General features: G+C 42.6%; 1 protein-coding gene across 2 annotated transcripts in view; it reads right to left on the bottom strand.

The window, feature by feature from the left end:
• LOC126474474 (mediator of RNA polymerase II transcription subunit 28-like) overlaps positions 1 to 18,327 on the bottom strand; it is a 33,830-nt gene that overhangs the window by 15,017 nt on the left and 486 nt on the right. For both annotated transcript variants that reach the window (XM_050101950.1, XM_050101957.1), the window contains exons 2-3: positions 14,452 to 14,558; positions 14,192 to 14,371 (exon numbers count right to left, since the gene is read on the bottom strand). In XM_050101950.1, coding sequence (XP_049957907.1) covers positions 14,192 to 14,371; positions 14,452 to 14,511 — 240 coding nt within the window. In that variant the 5' untranslated portion in view covers positions 14,512 to 14,558. The remainder of the gene's footprint in view (positions 1 to 14,191; positions 14,372 to 14,451; positions 14,559 to 18,327) is intronic.

Here is an 18,327-nt window from a genome sequence, read left to right as displayed (position 1 = left end):
AAAAATATTAAGGTCCTGCATCAAATAGTTTTTTCAGAAATGGGTCAAATACTTGCCTAAATTAACATGGGTTAGATAGGCAGGTGGTGGTCCCCTTAATGACAGCTTCAGTGCCTATGCCATCTGGATACTCCTCATCAACACCAGTTTCTCTGAATTGTGCAGGTGGAAACTCTCCTTGCAACACATCCTTCCCCATCACCTCCCAGGCCTCTACCTTCACAAGTTCCTATCTTCCACTTGCTATCCCCTTCCCTGCCCCCATGCCAGTACTACAGGCAACTTCTATATAGCAAAAACACATGCAAGTTCTTTGTCATTCTCTTCTTCTCTCCTATCACCTTCCCCACACTCCCCTCCTCTCTTAGCATAGCAACCTGATGCTGAACCTGGCAGCCCTATCTTGCCCTCATGACATCCCTGCATGCTCCCACAGGCATCACAAGTATCTTCCCCATCCCTACCCTGCTATCCTTCCTCCTCCCTGCCACACACCTCTTCCATATCCCCACTTCCTGCCCCAGCTAGACTAGTGCTCACCTCAGACGCAATGCAGTCGGTCAGAGATGAAAGTAGTTTTGCGTGCATGAGTTGTGCTTGTGTTTCTTTTCTATTTCTGATGACTCCACGCTTTCTGTGTGTGGTGAATAGCAGTCTATCCTTTCCATATTGTTATCCTATCCTGGAATTTCCATTGTATGTCATAGTCAGATTTACACATAACATGTTTTACTGCAAAGCTTCATTTGAGCAGAATGATTGTATTTAATGGCAGTGTCAACATTTAGATCTTTTTGTGTATGGCTAGTGTGTCTATATTACAGTAAAAATAGCACCACTTCATTGCTAACAAATGCTAAATGTATCCTGTTCCAAAAATAACTAAGTTCAAAAGTAAAATAAAACACTTCTTGTATTTTATCAACTGTTTATCTGTCGTCTCTTTCACACCTAATTGTCTCTATAATTAATGAGATGCTGAAATTATTTTGACCATGTCACATACTAGACATAAGCTATATAACTCCAGCGAAGAAAGTAATGTTTGTTATGCTTACCAAATAAAACACCCCCACCCAGCACTTACGTAAATCAGCACGGAAATGCACTCTGATCTTTGATGAAAAGGATCCTCTATGATTTAGTGGGAAACATTTTCCAAATACCGAGAGTAACACTCAAAGAAATGCATAGTCATCAAAAAAGAAGTCCGAAGGCAGAACATGAAATATACTGCTATGTGTTGTGCCATGTTTTGAGGTTTAACATATAAAAACCATCAACAACTTCACAGGAAAGATGATGTTACATTGATACTGTTCTAAAACTAAATGGGGAAAAAAATCAGGCCAAATCAAAAATAAAACAAAAGTGTACATCTTCAACTTAGCCAGTGCAAGTCCACAGCACAGATGGAAAATACAGGGTGTTAGGGATGTAAGTGCAGATCAGAGCTGCCTCCAAGGTGTTGTCATATCTAGGACGAGTGTTTTCGTCATTAGACTGAGGACAGTGTACTGAACAACATTACATCAGTATTTACTACATTTGCGGACTAATAATTATAGCTATTAGGAGTACTCTGTATTTAGGTTGTTAGTACATTCAAGAACTCGAGGCGAGAGCAAGCCATTAATGTTTATTTTCCCCTTGTTAGCAGGTAAGGTATTGATTTTTTTTTTTTTTTTTTTTTTTTTTTTGTGGTTTTTAGGGCGCAAAACTTCTATGGTCATTAGCGCCCAGCCCGTGACGTAGAAAACAGGAAAAAAACGAAATTTAAAATCAGCAGCAATGGGAACAAAGTCATAAAATTTGAGAAACTAAAGGCAGAAGGAATGCTTAAAAATCCACTATAGAAAGGGGTTGGTTGTCCCCAAAGAAAGCTTCAAATGACTGACGTCATTTCACTGTCACTAATAAACCGTAGAACGCGGTCAGCTGAGCGCGTGTCATCTGCTAAAATCGACGAAAGATCAGGCGATAGCTGTAGACGGGAGCGTAACGGATTAAAATAGGGGCATTCAATTAAAAGGTGTCTGACCGTCCACAGCTGAGAGCAGTGGGGGCAGAGTGGGGGAGGATCACCGCTTAAAAGATGTCGATGACTAAAAAGACAGTGCCCTATCCGGAGTCTAGCTAAAATTACCTCCTCCCGACAACGCGTTCGGAAGGAAGAGGTCCAAGCGCAAGGAAGGGCTTTCACTTCCCGCAATTTATTATGGGGAAGTGTTGACCAATGCGCATGCCATAAATGAGCAACTTGGCGACATAAACCGCTCCGTAGATCGGTAAACGGCAGAGACTGAATAGCTGGCCGAGGAAGAGAGACTGCAGCCTTGGCCGCTATATCGGCCGCCTCATTCCCACAGATACCAGCGTGTCCCGGGAGCCAGAGGAACGCCACTGAGACGCCCCCCAGGTGGAGCAAGCGCAGACAGTCCTGAATCCAGTGGACCAGAGGGTGCACAGGGTAAAGAGCTTGGAGACTTAGGAGAGAGTTGAGAGAATCTGAGCAGATTACGTACTATATCCGCTGATGGCGGTGGATGTAGTGGACAGCCTGGAGAACAGCGTAAAGCTCCGCAGTATAAACCGAACACTGGTCGGGAAGCCGAAAGTGATTTGGGGTGTCGCCAACAATATAGGCACTCCCTACACCTAACGATGTTTTCGAGCCGTCGGTGTAAATAAATGTGGCTTCCGTCATTTGCGCACATAGAGCAGCAAATGCCCGACGGTAAACAAGTGTAGGGGTACCATCCTTGGGAAATTGACATAGGTCTCTGAGCAAGTCGATCCGGGGACGGAGCCAAGGCGGTGCTGTACCCCAAGTTGTCAAGAAGGTTTTAGGAAAGCGGAAGGAAAGAGAATGGAGCAGTTGACGGAAGCGGACTCCCGGGGGTAGTAGGGAGGAGGAGCGGCCTGCATACCGAACATCAAAGGAGGCGTCGAAAAAAAGGTCATGGGCTGGATTAGCAGGCATGGAAGACAGATGGCTAGCATAACGACTCAGAAGGACTGCCCGCCGATTGGACAGCGGAGGTTCAGCAGTCTCAGCATAAAGGCTTTCCGCAGGGCTGGTGTAAAAAGCTCCAGACACTAAATGTAATCCACGGTGGTGGATAGAGTCGAGACGCCGAAGAATAGACGGCCGAGCAGAGGAGTAGACTATGCTTCCATAATCCAATTTCGAGCGCACTAAGGCGCGATAGAGGCGGAGAAGGACCACTCGGTCCGCTCCCCAGGAGGTACCATTCAGGACACGGAGGGTGTTAAGGGAACGCAGACAGCGAGCCGAAAGATAGGAAACGTGGGAGGACCAGCACAGTTTTCTGTCAAACATAAGACCCAAGAATTTAGCGACGTCGGAAAACGGAAGGTTGACAGGACCTAGATGTAAGGAGGGCAGAAGGAACTCCTTACGTCGCCAAAAATTAACACAAACGGTCTTACTGGGTGAGAAACGGAAGCCGGTTTCGATGCTCCACGAGTGGAGGCGATCGAGACATCCTTGAAGACGTCTTTCAAGAAGGCTGGTCCGTTGAGAGCTGTAGTAGATCGCAAAATCGTCCACAAAGAGGGAGCCCGAGACATCAGGAAGGAGACAATCCATAATTGGATTTATGGCGATGGCAAACAGTACAACACTCAGCACGGAGCCCTGGGGTACCCCGTTTTCTTGGGAGAAAGTACGGGAGAGAGTAGTGTTCACCCGCACCCTAAATGTGCGCTCTGCCATAAATTCGCGAAGAAAAAGGGGCAGCCGGCCTCGAAAGCCCCAAGAGAACAGTGTGCGGAGGATACCTGTCCTCCAACAGGTATCGTATGCTCTCTCCAGATCAAAAAATATTGCTACCGTTTGGCGTTTCCGGAGAAAATTGTTCATGATATAAGTGGAGAGAGCAACAAGATGGTCAACGGCAGAACGATGCTTTCGGAATCCGCATTGGGCTGGTGTTAAAAGACTGCGGGATTCCAGCCACCAAGCTAAACGGTAATTCACCATACGCTCCAAAACCTTACAGACACTACTCGTAAGAGAAATGGGGCGATAGCTAGAGGGGAGATGTTTGTCCTTTCCAGGTTTCGGAACGGGAACGACAATAGCTTCCCGCCATCGCCTGGGAAAGGTACTGTCGGTCCAAATTCGATTATAAAGGCGAAGGAGGTAATGCAGGCTATGGGTTGATAAGTGCAGCAACATTTGGACATGGATACCATCCGGTCCTGGGGCGGAGGAGCGAGAAGAAGAGAGGGCATGTCGGAGTTCCCGCATGGAGAAAACAGTATTGTACCTTTGTGATTTTGAGAGGAGAAAACAAGATGTCGCACTTCCGCTGCACGTTTCTTCGGGAGAAACGCTGGCGGGTAATTTGAAGAGCTCGAAATCTCAGCAAAGTGCTGACCCAATGAGTTAGAAATTGCGACGGGGTCCACTAAGGTATCATGCGCGACAGTGAGCCCAGAGACCGTGGAGAAACTAGGCGTGCCTGAGAACCGTCGAAGCCGACTCCAAACTTCCGAGGAGGGAGTGAAGGTGTTAAATGAGCTAATAAAGAATTTCCAGCTTGCCTTCTTGCTATCGCGGATGACGCGACGGCATCGCGCACGGAGCTGCTTATATCGGATACAGTTGGCCAAAGTTGTATGGTGACGGAAAATGCGAAGAGCACGTCGCCGCTCGCGTATTGCGTCACGGCATGTCTCGTTCCACCAAGGAACTGGGGGGCGCCAGGGCAATTCGGAGGTGCGTGATATTGAACGTTCCGCAGCTGTGAGAATAACGTTGGTAACATGTGTGACCTCATCGTCGACGCTGGGAAAGCGACGGTCATCGAATGTCGCTAGAGATGAAAAAAGTGTCCAATCGGCTTGGGCAAACTTCCAGCGTCGCGAGCGCATATATATGGCAGTTGAGGCTGCAGTCTAAGAACACATGGAAAGTGGTCACTCGAGTGTGCATCATCAAGGGTGAACCATTCGAAGCGCCGAGCTAGCGGAACAGTACCGACCGCAAGGTCCAAATGAGATAAATTTGCCGTGGAGGCAGACAAAAATGTGGGGACCCCAGTGTTGAGGCAGACTAGATCCGCTTGGTGGAAGACGTCTAGCAATAGTGAGCCATGTGGACAAGGATGTGGAGATCCCCAAAGCGGGTGGTGGGCATTGAAGTCCCCAACCAGCAAATAGGGGGGTGGAAGCTGATCAAGAAGATGAAGGAGATCAGCTCGTGCCATTGGTGTAGACGATGGAATGTATACCGTACAAAGAGAGAACGTGTATCCAGAAAGGGAAAGACGGACGGCGACAGCTTGGAAGGAACTGTTTAAGGGGATTGGGTGATAATGGAGAGTATCATGGAGCAGAATCATGAGTCCTCCATGGGCTGGAGTGCCTTCAACAGAGGGGAGGTCATATCGGACGGATTGAAAATGAGGGAGAACAAAGCGGTCATGGGGACGCAGCTTTGTTTCCTGAAGACAGAAGATGACCAGCGAGTAGGATCGTAAGAGGATCGACAATTCATCCCGATTGGCGCGAATGCCGCGGATATTCCAGTGGATAATGGACATAGGGTGAACAGAAAATGGAGGAACGTGACCAAGGGTGCTGTCAACTCAGCGACTGCTCAGAGCTTGCGACCGACAGCATGGAATGGCATTCAGTCGAAGGCAGAAGATCCTGATCCATAGGTTGGTCAGGAGCAGCTCCTGCCACCAACGATTGGCCAGTTGACTGGCCACCAGCAGTGCGCCTCGGCGACACAGGAGATGGCCGAGGGCGATTTCCGCCAGGTGGTGCTGTAGATGGGACACGCCTTGGCGGAGAAGGAGAGGAACTGTGTTTCTTCGAAGCCTTCTTGGAAGTATGATGTTTAGATGATGGAGGAACCGATGGTTGTGAAGTTGCAGTACGTAAAAACTCTTCACGAGAATGCTCTTTTTTCGAAGACTTGGCGTCTGACTTTTGGGCTCGAGATTTAGCAGAACCCGACGAAGGGTGAGCCATAGAGTGGGCAGGCGAAAGTGGTGAGGTTGAACGGGCGATCTTTGCGCTGGCCGATCTGACGACCGTGGTACTAAATGTGAGGTCGCAAGTCTGCGTGGCCGCCTCCTTTGTTGGCCGAGGAGAAGCAACGACAGTGCTGTATTTTCCTTTCTGAGACACGGTGGGCTGTCGACTGGCGAGTAACTTTCGAGCAGCAAAGGTCGACACCTTTTCCTTCACTCTTATTTCCTGGATGAGCTTTTCGTCCTTAAAAACGGGGCAATCTCGAGAGGAAGCAGCGTGGTCACCCATACAGTTGATGCAGCGAGGGGATGGAGGTGGACAAGCACCCTCATGGGCATCCTGGCCACACGTAACACATTTGGCCGGATTGGAACAGGACTGGCTGGTGTGATTGAACCGCTGACATCGATAGCAACGCGTAGGGTTTGGGACATAAGGACGAACGGAAATTATCTCATAGCCTGCTTTGATTTTTGATGGGAGTTGAACTTTGTCAAATGTCAAGAAGACAGTGCGGGTTGGAATGATGTTCGAGTCAACCCTTTTCATAACCCGATGAACAGCCGTGACGCCCTGGTCAGACAGGTAGTGCTGAATTTCTTCGTCAGACAATCCATCGAGGGAGCGTGTATAAACGACTCCACGCGAGGAATTTAAAGTACGGTGCGGTTCCACCCGGACAGGGAAGGTGTGGAGCAGGGAAGTACGCAGCAATTTTTGAGCCTGGAGGGCACTGTGTGTTTCTAACAACAGGGTGCCATTCCGTAATCTGGAACAAGACTTTACAGGACCCGCAATTGCCTCGACACCTTTCTGAATAATGAAAGGGTTGACCGTGGAAAAGTCGTGACCTTCGTCAGACCGAGAAACAACAAGGAACTGTGGCAACGATGGAAGAACCGTCTGTGGTTGAGACTCAGTGAACTTACGTTTGTGAGCAGACATAGTGGAAGGTGAGGAAACCATTGCGGAAGAATCCCCCATGATTACCGGCGTCTCCGATGGCGCGCTCCTCCCTTGTGGGGGCCCTCACCGAGGGCACACCCGCCTTAGGTGATTGTTCACACCTCAGGTCACACCTCCCGACAAACGGACGGAGGGACCAATCGGCACTTTCGGAAGGTATCAGCTCGGGTAATCACCCCTCCCTGGGCCTGGCCGTTACCAGGGGGTACGTACGTGTCCTACCTGTCTACCCGGGGCGGGGAATTACGCGTTACCCCGTCACCGGCTACGCATGGAAGTGCGTGGGCCGGCCTTCAGACACGCACAGGGAGGAAAAAAGAGAAAGGGAAAGGAAAGAAGAGGGGGTCTCAAACGCCGCAGCGGAGAAAAGGGCAAGGAGAAGAGGGAAGGAAAAGAGAAGGACAGAGGAAGGACGAGGACTTTTAAGTGTAGAAAGCAAGTAATTTGGAAAAGTTTCGAGCGTCCGTCTCCGGACGTAGGCACAAACCATACTCCCAGAGGGGGAGAAAGGGAAGGAAAGAGTCAGAGGTGAGGGGGGGGGGGGGGCGAAGATGGGGGACGGGGAGGGATGCGGAAAGGGAAGGGAAGGTATGCAGCCCGGAAAAGAAGGAGGGCCACATTAGCTCGGGGTCCCGTGCTCGCTACGCACGTGTCCACAAAAGAGTTGTGGACCCCCTGGGGGGGAGGTAAGGTATTGAAATGTTGATGCACAGACACAACATTGAGAGTCAATACTGAGAGGTGTAATCCACTTGGTGGTGCAGTTATGACTATGCAGAAAACATCAGGTTGTAAATTATGTTATGTGCCTGTGGGAAGACTGGTATACGCAGAGAAAAAAATAACTAACACTACAGTGGATAAATATTAAGGTATCAATGAGCACAATATCTGTACCTATACCCCTAACACCCTGTATACATGTGGTGTAAAAGGAATTCAAACACCCGTGATCCTAACTTTGAACATTCTCTCTGAATGAATTACTGTCCTGATAAATGTACAAAACTCACAGACTACAGATACAGTAATGTCTATTTTATATGTGAAGTACAAAAATTAAAAACACAGCATACACTTTATCACTAGAACAATATTATATGCAATTTCCTGTTACCAATTTGCAACTACGTATTACTATATTATTGAAGTATTCAGAAACCTTTATTATGTGGTTTAAAAGGAAAACTAAGTGAAATAATCTGGAGTTGTGCTCAAAATATAATCGTGGCTGATAGTGTGTTCTCTGGCACACAGACTTCTTCCTTTCCAAGTTGTTTGCAGAAGAGTTTTTGGCTGACACAGACTAACAGGAAATGAACAATAACTTTGAATCCTACAGTGTATACTTCCAAAGTTACATAGAAAAACAAACAAGTTAAGAATTGTTGTGCCAAATAAAGCTCAGTTGGAGATAGGCAACAACTTCACGTTCACAAGAAATGATTCAAAATTACAGCAATCCTTTGATTAGCTACTACATAAGACTGATGCATCTGTTCGTTACCAACACTGTTTACACAATGTACTTATTACAGGTAGCCTGTGATTAAGCCTTCTGTTTTCTACAGTCTAACGAATAAAATACACATGAAATTACCAAACAGCTCTCATGTAACGTATTCAACAAAGTGAAACAAAGACATCTAGTATATAATTTTCTTCTTCAAATGATATAGTAGGAAGTTTTAACCTACAAAACAAGCTTAAAATTAGCTGTGGTTTGTTTATTGTTTCTTGTATTTCAACTAAAAGGGATGCATGCAGAAAGGCAGTTACTGCAGGCAAGGAACTAAGACAGGTCACTTTCATCATAAGCTACTGAAATTGTGTATTAAGCTTCTGAAAATGTTTTCGAGAAAACACATTTAATGACTGAGTATGTCAAGCAACCCATCTGTAGGGATTGGAAAAAATCATTTTATTTCATGGGCAAATTTGGTGTTAATTTTTGCTAAATTTAATGTGTTATTTTTTCTGTCAAATTTTGTGTTGGTTTCTGCCAAATTCTGTGTTTCTTGCCAAGTTCGGTGTTGTTTGTTTGTTCTTGCCAAATTTCATTGTGTTTTTTGCTGATTTTTGTGCTATTTGTCAAATCACAGTTTGTTACCAGGAATTGAACTGATCACACATGGACCCCCAGCCTTGAGGAGATTAAAAACCACAATGCAGTTTTAACATGCACTATCAGTTACGAAAATTAGTAAACTGCCATCTTTATTTGTATAACATTTTTATACACTGCAAAATCACAAATCCCCAATATGTCATAACCACACCCTTTCACAGGGACCATCCTGGCATTTGCCTGAAGCGATTTAGGGAAATCATGGAAAACCTAAAAGAGGAGGGCCGGACACAGCTTAGAACCATTGTCGTCCTGAAAGTGAGGCCAGTGTGCTAACCACTGCACCACCTTTCTCGGTTTTCATTCTCCTGATCTGCAGGGCCAGCAGATGTGGCCGAGTGGTTCTAGGCGGGGTCTGGAACCGCGCGACCGCTACGGTTGCGGGTTCGAATCTTGCCTCGGGCATGGATGTGTGTGATGTCCTTAGATTAGCTAGGCTTAAGTAGTTCTAAGTTTCAGGGGACTGATGACCTCAGAAGTTAAGTCCCATAGTGCTCAGAGTCATTTGAACCATTTGTTTGGCAGGTTTCTCTATTCTTTGATGAAGTTTCTTTTTGTTAAATTTTCTCCTTTCCTTGGAAATCCTTTACATGGTTAATTTAATTTGTGAATTTACCTCTTTTGGTAGTGGTCTTTGTAAGTGTAACACATGTGAAGTTTCTCTGTACAGTAATTTATTTTTTGTTGGTAGAATTTTTGAAGATTTGTTTACTTAAGTGTTTTCTTCCACTTGCTTTGCACACCATCATCCTCCAAGAGTAACACATTCTCAATGATTGTCATTAGTATTACTGATGAAATCCATAGATCAATAGATATAGTGGCTAAGCAGTAAATTGATTCGGGATTAAGAAATGAATAGTACAATATTTGTGGTATATGCATAGATGGTGAAGGGAAGCAGGAACAAGATACAATAAATGTTTAGGAAACAGGAAGAAAAGGACTAACAGTCAAAGTGTTTTCTGTACAGAGAGGAAATCCACCACGAAGCTACAGTGCGACTATCTTGTGGTTCCATCACTACACTCTACATTTGATGTATATCAGTGATTTCTGTATGTACCTCCAAAGACAACAACTTTAACATTTTGTACAGAGAAATGACACTGCAGCTATCCAGATTTGAAACCAGTCCTCTAATAAATAAATCAAACATTGTAGCAGTTTGGTGGTTTCCTTCCTCTATTAAATTATCTGCATAACTGTAGACTGCAATATATCCCACTGTGGGAACACATCAATAAAACAGCCAAGGTTGAGATCCCAGAAAAATGAGCTACCTGTGGTTGATACATCAAAGCTCAAATTTAACCTTGAAGGACACATAGTCAAGAACTGAAATAGAAAAAGTAAAACTGTCATTCACCTAAAGGTTGGTTTGAAAAATGCAGTGCTTTACCTACAGTTGAACGTAGACTCTTAACAAGCTTAGAAATATGGAATGCGGATTTTAGACAACAGATGTCCCACCGATGCTGTTTGTGCTATAAAGATTTAACAATGCACCATGCTGTTGTGTCATCAACAAGTGTCAGAAACACTAGAGTGACAAACTGGAAAAGTGTTGCACAGTGTTGTGTTCAATATGCTGAAATTTCTACCGAATGAACAGCATAAATTTTTTTTTTCTTTTTTTTTTCCATTTGAAGAAAACTGCTGCTAAATCATACCACCTACTTCGAGAAGCTAACGGTGAATATTCTCTATTGCAAGATACACGTGAACAATGGTTTTGGCATTTCAAAAATGGCGACTTTGATGTTGCAGACAGGAATGGGGGAAAAGAAAAAGGGACAATGTGGAATCGGAAGCATTGTGGAACGAGGATGATTTGCAAACACAAAACCAACTTGCCGAGCAATTGGGTGTCAGTCAACAGCCTGTTTCCAATCAGCTACGAGAGACAGGAAAGATTTAGAAGACCAGTAGACGGGTACCACAAGTTGAGCGACAGGTAAATGGAAAAGCACAAAAACTCATCACATTTTTCTTACTCGGTACAAAAGGAAGTCATTCCTGCGTCATATAGTTACAAGGGATACAAAGTGGACTTATTTAGAGAATCCCAAGTGCAAAAAGTCATGCGTAGATATAGTCACACCATCCACAACAACCACAAGACCGAAATGCTTTAGCAGAAAGACGATGCTCTGTGTTTGGTGGGACCAGAGGGGTGTGCTCTATTATGAACTGCTAAAACTTGGGAAATGATTAATACTAAATGTAACCAACAACAACTGACTAATCGGAACTGTTCACTGCTTGAAAAAAGGCCACAATACCAAAAGAGGCAACAGTCATTTTCCTTCATGACGATGCTACTTCAGATATGGCAAAACCTGTTTGTGACACATTAGAAGCACTTGGCATGGAAGTTCTACACACTGTGGCTTACTCACCACACTTGGCTCCTTCAGATTACCATTTGTTTGCATCAATGTGTCATGCATTCGCTGAGCAACACTTTGGTTCATGCGAAGATGTGAAAAAACGGCTCGAATGTTTTGGAACAAAAGGGGAAAATTTTTACAGGTGTAGTATTCACAAATTGCCCAAAAGATGAGAAAAATGTATAACAAACGATGGAGCATACTTTGAATAAAGCACTGTTTATCATTCTCCTGAATTTGACATGCTCTTAGACAAAAAAAATCTGCATTTCATACTAGTACACTTGATAAACTGTTTGAGCAAATAACCAATTTTCACTTTAACAAACATTGCCAGGGGTGAATGAAGTGAAGAGAGCTAAAAAATCTTAGGGCTGGCTGAGAACTTAACCCTAAGCGTTTGGATCTGTAATCCGGCCTTTGAGCACTGAGCCACAGCAGTGTGTGAAGTATTAGACCGCAAATGTGAAGAAAAGTATATTCATTTATTAGAGGGGGGGGGGGGGGGGAAGAGGAAGAGAGAGAGAGAGAGAGAGAGAGAGAGAGAGAGAGAGACAGACCACTGGAATAGCAATTATGCAGAATATGAAAAGAAATGAAGAAAAGGGAAAGGCATCTTAGGGGCACAAAGAAAGAAAACAAACCAGGTGGATGTTGCCCTGCACAAGTTGGCTCATGATCTGAACAAGCCAGATAACTGTGGTGCTGGAACAGGTACTGGTTTGGGCACAGGTTTCTAGTTTTGTTGTGTGCCTAGTCTACTACACTGTATACACAATATGAAGTGTTTGATTTTCAAATTGTTGTCCCCTCCTAGGAGGCTACAATTGGCAAGCGGTGTTAAATCTGTTTTACTTTGAAGCATCTACTCATCGAGGGATCATGTCACACAGTAGAGTGAAAATTGGGTAACAACTGTGTTGTTAGTGGATTGGTGATGTCAATAGTAACTTACTTGTGTTGAGAGTAGAGTTTTAAAATACTGATTATGCCGTAGTGTGTGCATGCACTGAAATATCGGATAGTGTCATCACCTGACAACACTGGAAGCTAATCCACTCTCATCGCATAGTGCACAAACAACATATATAGATAAAAAACGTTTTTCGATGAAAGTGTTTCAACATTGAAAACATCAGCTCTATTGAAGGAGAGAAATGGTTTTAGATCAAACCAATACCAAATGCATAAAGCAAAAAAGGTGGTGTGCACCTTCTAAAAATAGTTTAATGACTATATATGTGTGCAGGATTACATATTTTCCTGAACAATGAAATAGTTGATGTTTTAAAATGTTTGGACAAGCCTTTCTTTGTTCCTACAGTCTGAATCAGGTAGTAGAATTCATGACATGAATTTTGTCAAGAACAACAACTACAAATTTTGTTTCGTCATTAATTAACAATACTACTAGCTAGTTTATTAATGTTATACATTCTGTCTTTTTGTAAGGAGGACAGTTCCCACAAGTCCCCTTTTAACAATCAGTAAAGGTAGTGGTCCAAGTGATTCTACATTAAGCACATACTTCATCTAATCTAAACACACCAATGATTATTTAAAGGTGACGTTTCCTTCTGTCCAGAGACAAACCATATATGCTCATTGTAAATCATCCTAATACACTACAAACTTATGCACAAAACACAGCAAACAGCACTGTACACACACAACTAAGGGGGAAATGTGTAAACATACATGAACATCTGTGAAGCATGGCTAGTTAACTGAGACAAGAGAACCACCTGTGTAAAAGGGGCTGATAAACGAAGATGTTTGATATCACTTTTCCAACTCGGAACCAAACTCTCACCTTTCAAAGTAATCTAGACCAACAGATATGTTAAATATGAGGACGCCATCATATCTAAGATTCTGTATTCACATTTGTTTGACTTCACTAATTCAGATCCAAAATGTCACCTTACAACCCAACTCAAACCTCAGTCTATGCTACAATTCAGTCTATAGCCACAATCTACATTACAAAAATTAATATAATGGAAAAAATATAGTATGTATTTTGTTTGCCCACACACAGAAACATTCGTTTCAGGAGAAAGCTGTATCTAGCTTCAGTATGTTTAGTTCACCCAAATGGACTTCCGTGGGTCGAGTAACAAACTAAAGAGTAGATAATTGAAGAATGAATGTTTTCAATGACTGTGACTGGTTCTCAGGGAACAAACACACTACCCTCCAATCAGTTTGAAAACCTAACCAAGTACACCCAATTATTCTAAGAAAAATCACTACTGCAAACAAAATATTTGTTGCAGTATTCACAAAATAAAGGAATATAGAAATAAATTCCAAGCTGATACTGTAACAGCTGCTGGGTGTTCTGAATACCTTCAATTCAATGTGTATTGCAATTAGAATGACTGTAGATTATACACATGGTAACACATCGTAAATACACGATTCTGCAGCTTGAAGAATAGAAGTACACTAGCAGAAGCCATTTCGGGACAACTGTTATTATGTGTAAACAGACCCTACAGAAAACACTCATTCCACCACATCTACCACCCAAACTGAAAACATTCCTTAATACTGAATTAATTTTCTAGAATTTGATCTAACAGATTTAAAATACTTACATTTGTCTTGAAAAGTATCATTGTTTACAAAGTACAAGTCGAGTATTATTTAAGAGATGTGGTGATCTGTCAAATGTATTATATATTACCTCTTTCACAACTAATTCTGGCTTCAAGGCTGAGAGTAAAAACCGTTTCTGTAGAAAAAATGCTTCCATCTGACGGGCCAGATCGATAAAACGCAGGATTGTGTGATCAACTTCAACTTTAATCTCATCTTTCTCCATAGCCGGCACGGTCTCCTCTTTCGTAAGTACATTCAAACATGACTGAAACAATTGGAGGGAAATGAAGCCAGCACTTAAATGAAGCAAATACAAGGTAATTAAATTACATAAGGCTCACAAACCTGAAAAGCTTCTTCGAATTCATCAACTAAGTTGCCATTACCATTTGTTGTCGCCGCCATTTTGCGCTCAGCAAACACTTCGGTAACCGAAGATATGCCAACTTGCACTGTTCTTCACAAGAAGCGTCTCGCGGGCCCCGAGGAATCATGACATCGTATCATGGCGTGACGTCGTCTCTCATGCTAGCCAATATCGCTGGTAGTTTTCGAAACGCGGATATTCTTTGAGCAAGATATGCTGATGCCTTGTGGATTTGTGTATGATGGCGGGATTTGTGTGCGTTAAAGCTTTTCAATCACGGAAAAAATTGATAATACTTGCTGCAAAAGCACATGTTCGCAGAGGAGAAAGGATAGTTTACATCTACATCTACTACATCTACATCTATACTCCGCGAGCCACCTTGCGGTGTGTGGCGGAGGGTACTTATTGTACCACTATCTGATCCCCCCTTCCCTGTTCCATTCACGAATTGTGCGTGGGAAGAACGACTGCTTGTAAGTCTCCGTATTTGCTCTAATTTCTCGGATCTTTTCGTTGTGATCATTACGCGAGATATATGTGGGCGGTAGTAATATGTTGCCCATCTCTTCCCGGACAATGGACGGTAAGTAATTTCCATTAGTAATCTTATCATGCGCAAGAAAAGGGACTAGTGCAGCAGGGGATACAACCCGTCGGCTTTGAACAATGACGTCACAAGTCGCCAGAGAGCATGTATTACAGAGATGAAAGAGCTGAGGAGAATGTTGAGAAACAAAGGAATGCGAGAGAGATAAACATTGATCTTGTCAAAAGCGTAAGTGTTTTTTGACTTTTTAAAAAAAAAATCTCATGAGATAGAATAAACTGATCCTACTTTATTAAGCAATATCTTGTCAAAAGCCGAGAAGCGATTGTTCTTAATGTTCTAGCTCCCTTCAGTAATCTTGTGCACCATACACAACAGATTCAATGCAATCTCTCCTCTCCACAAATTTGCACCTCGGATGTGTTATATGTCATTCCAGACTGTAGCGCCTAGAACCGCTCGGCCACCCCGGCCGGCGAACGCAGTCATTTCACACTTCTTATTCACTGCATATTTGTGTGCTATATCTAATACAGTCACCTTTTATTTTCTCATCTTTGATCTGGAACACGTGTCACATCTTACTTGTTTTCCTAGAGCAACTCTAGGTTTACAAGATCCACATTTCAGAATTCTGGTAATTGCTAGTCCTACCTCATGCTTAAAGTGTGGGTTGATAGCTGTCTTTTCAGATATGATCTCATCAACTGCCATTTCAGAAACTTGAAGCAAAAATGTGATTATTCAATTTTCTGTCAGTGATGAATATATCACTAATGTATAGGTATGTTCATGATGGTATAGAACAGTGCAGGGCCATCTTCTGGAACACCTGCTGGGTAGACTAAACTGTGCACTTCACATCCAGTGCATCAATTTCTTCATAGATCTAACATTACTGATAGGTAATACAGGGTTCCCAGGACTTTGTACTGGGACAATTTCTTTTGTTGATTTGTGTAAATGACAAAATACTGCTGCTCAAATTCAAGGATCGTTCTGTATGCTGAGGCTACACCCATTGCATGCAAGTGTAAAGATCATGAGCAACTACAAAAACTATGAAACTGTATTACAAATGAAATAATTCAGTATTTCTATGAAAGTCATCTCATTGTCAGCACAAGATAGCAGCAGTAACAGATTTTCACCCCACAAGAGAGATTTTGAAATTCAGTTGTGCACTGGAACTGATATTGTCATCAAAGAAAACTACTGCTTGGTTAAAGTTAAACTTTCTATATTTAACATGTTATAACATGGAAACTAATTACCGTACAAGAACATAATTTGGTAGCATCAATGACGAGGACATGTGGAAGAGAAATAATGCAGAATCAATTCAATTGAAACACTTTTAATGGGCTGCTACAGTACACCATACCATTACATACCAGTACCATTACTGGTGACGGTGATGGAGGCTGTTATGAAAAGCTAGCGATATCATTCAAATCTGATATGGCAAGTTAACAGAACTTTTGATCCATGTGAGTAAAATTATTGTGTAAAATCGATAGTGCAGCTTCTTACAGAAATCTCTTCAGGGCCTTCGGAGTCTTTCATTTACATGTCAACATATTTACTCCCTAATAGTATTTGTTGTTCATAATAGGGGTAATTTTACTCTGTTCAGTGAAATGAACTGGCAAAATACGGGAAGGAAAAACAATGTCCACGTAGACTATACATCCCTGCCTACGATTCACAATGGAATTTCAAATGCTGATCAAAAGTCTTTAACAGGTTGCTGCTAGACATCAAGCAGAAAACTGAAAATCCTAAGATATTAAAAAAATACAGAGTAAAATAATTATTTTATTAGCCTCTCCTCAAGGATGCATATGCTAGTTAACATTAAGGTTCAAATTAACAGTGTTTTAATGTTACCATTATATGTCGGGCTGTCAGTACTCATTGTAAAATTCTGAAATGCTTTGCACGAAGTATGAGAGAAAAACAGCACTTGAATAAAAAAACCATTTCTAGCTTTCAGGGTCAATACTTCCTTCCTCTGGGAAGATGAACATGTTTTGTGACTGGAAATGAGGGGAAGATCACTTAGACCACCCGTATAGAACACTTAAGTGACACATTCATGAGTACTGCTCCAAAAATTTGAGATCCAGGTCAGATTTAAGCAACACATTGAAGCAACTCAGAGGCTAGATGCTAGATAGGGTACCAGTAGTTTCAAACTGTGTGCGAGTATTATTTTGTATAACACTATTGAGAAAATTTAGAAGGCATGAGAAATCAGGGCTCTGATAATAGACAGCATTTCTTCCCTCTCTCTATTTGCAAGTGGAACAGGAAAGAAAATGATTTGTAGTGGTACAAGTTACTCTCCACCAGGTACCATCTGGTTGCTTGTGTAGTATGTATATACACAAAAATACGGAAGAAAATTGTGACTGCCTACTACATTAAGAAGTAATAGTTGAACTAACCTAAAGCTTCGTGATTTACTTCAAATGTTTTGTCTCACTGACACACTCTGACAATCAGTGACTTGCATCTATAGCAGTCTTACAATTGGGAGATTTTTGAGAAACTACATACAGGAAGATGTGATTGGCATATTGCTGTTTGTTTACAGGAAAACAACGATCAAAATTTAAGCAAATCGGTAACACACACATGGCAAGAGCATATATCTGGGCTAGAGCACTATACTGGATTTTGCCCCCTCCCCCCCTTTTCCCTAGAAACCTTGACTGGAGTAATAACTTTATTTGTAGCATAGTCTGAGGTCTACATTAGGTTGAAAAGCGATAATTTCGTTGGCAATTGTGGAACACAGCGAATGAGAAATAAAGGTTGTGGTAACAGACAGACATGTGTCTTTGCCTAATATTTGTTTGCGGCATATTTAAATGCACTTTCCCACATTTAACGCATTTCTCATAATAAAAAAAAATAAAACTACTAGGTCATCCCCAAAAAACATATATTAGAAAATGAACAAGCATCCGACGCGTTTTGATGCATATTACGTACAGATATCGTACACAAACTGGAAAAATGCAATGGGTGTTCCACTAAGCATCCTTTACCATATTTGATTCGTTTTTCAGCATTTGCTACTCCTGGTATGGGTTCAAAGATAAATTCGTGCTCAAACGTCTCAGTGGTAGTTAGCCTACATTAGTAAGCTGCAGTTAATGCGTTAAAAACATTTAGACACATTGTCCGCATTGCGTATGTGTTATGCTATAAATCATTCTGCCTTTCGACCAATAATTTGTAATCAGTTGGCTTCAATCAATTACGTACGACTCTAATATGTAACTTTGACTACGCT

The sequence above is a fragment of the Schistocerca serialis genome, chromosome 1 (assembly GCF_023864345.2).
Source record: "Schistocerca serialis cubense isolate TAMUIC-IGC-003099 chromosome 1, iqSchSeri2.2, whole genome shotgun sequence".
In the NCBI taxonomy this organism is placed as follows: Eukaryota; Metazoa; Arthropoda; class Insecta; order Orthoptera; family Acrididae; genus Schistocerca; species Schistocerca serialis.
This window is presented reverse-complemented; position numbering and strand designations above follow the sequence as displayed.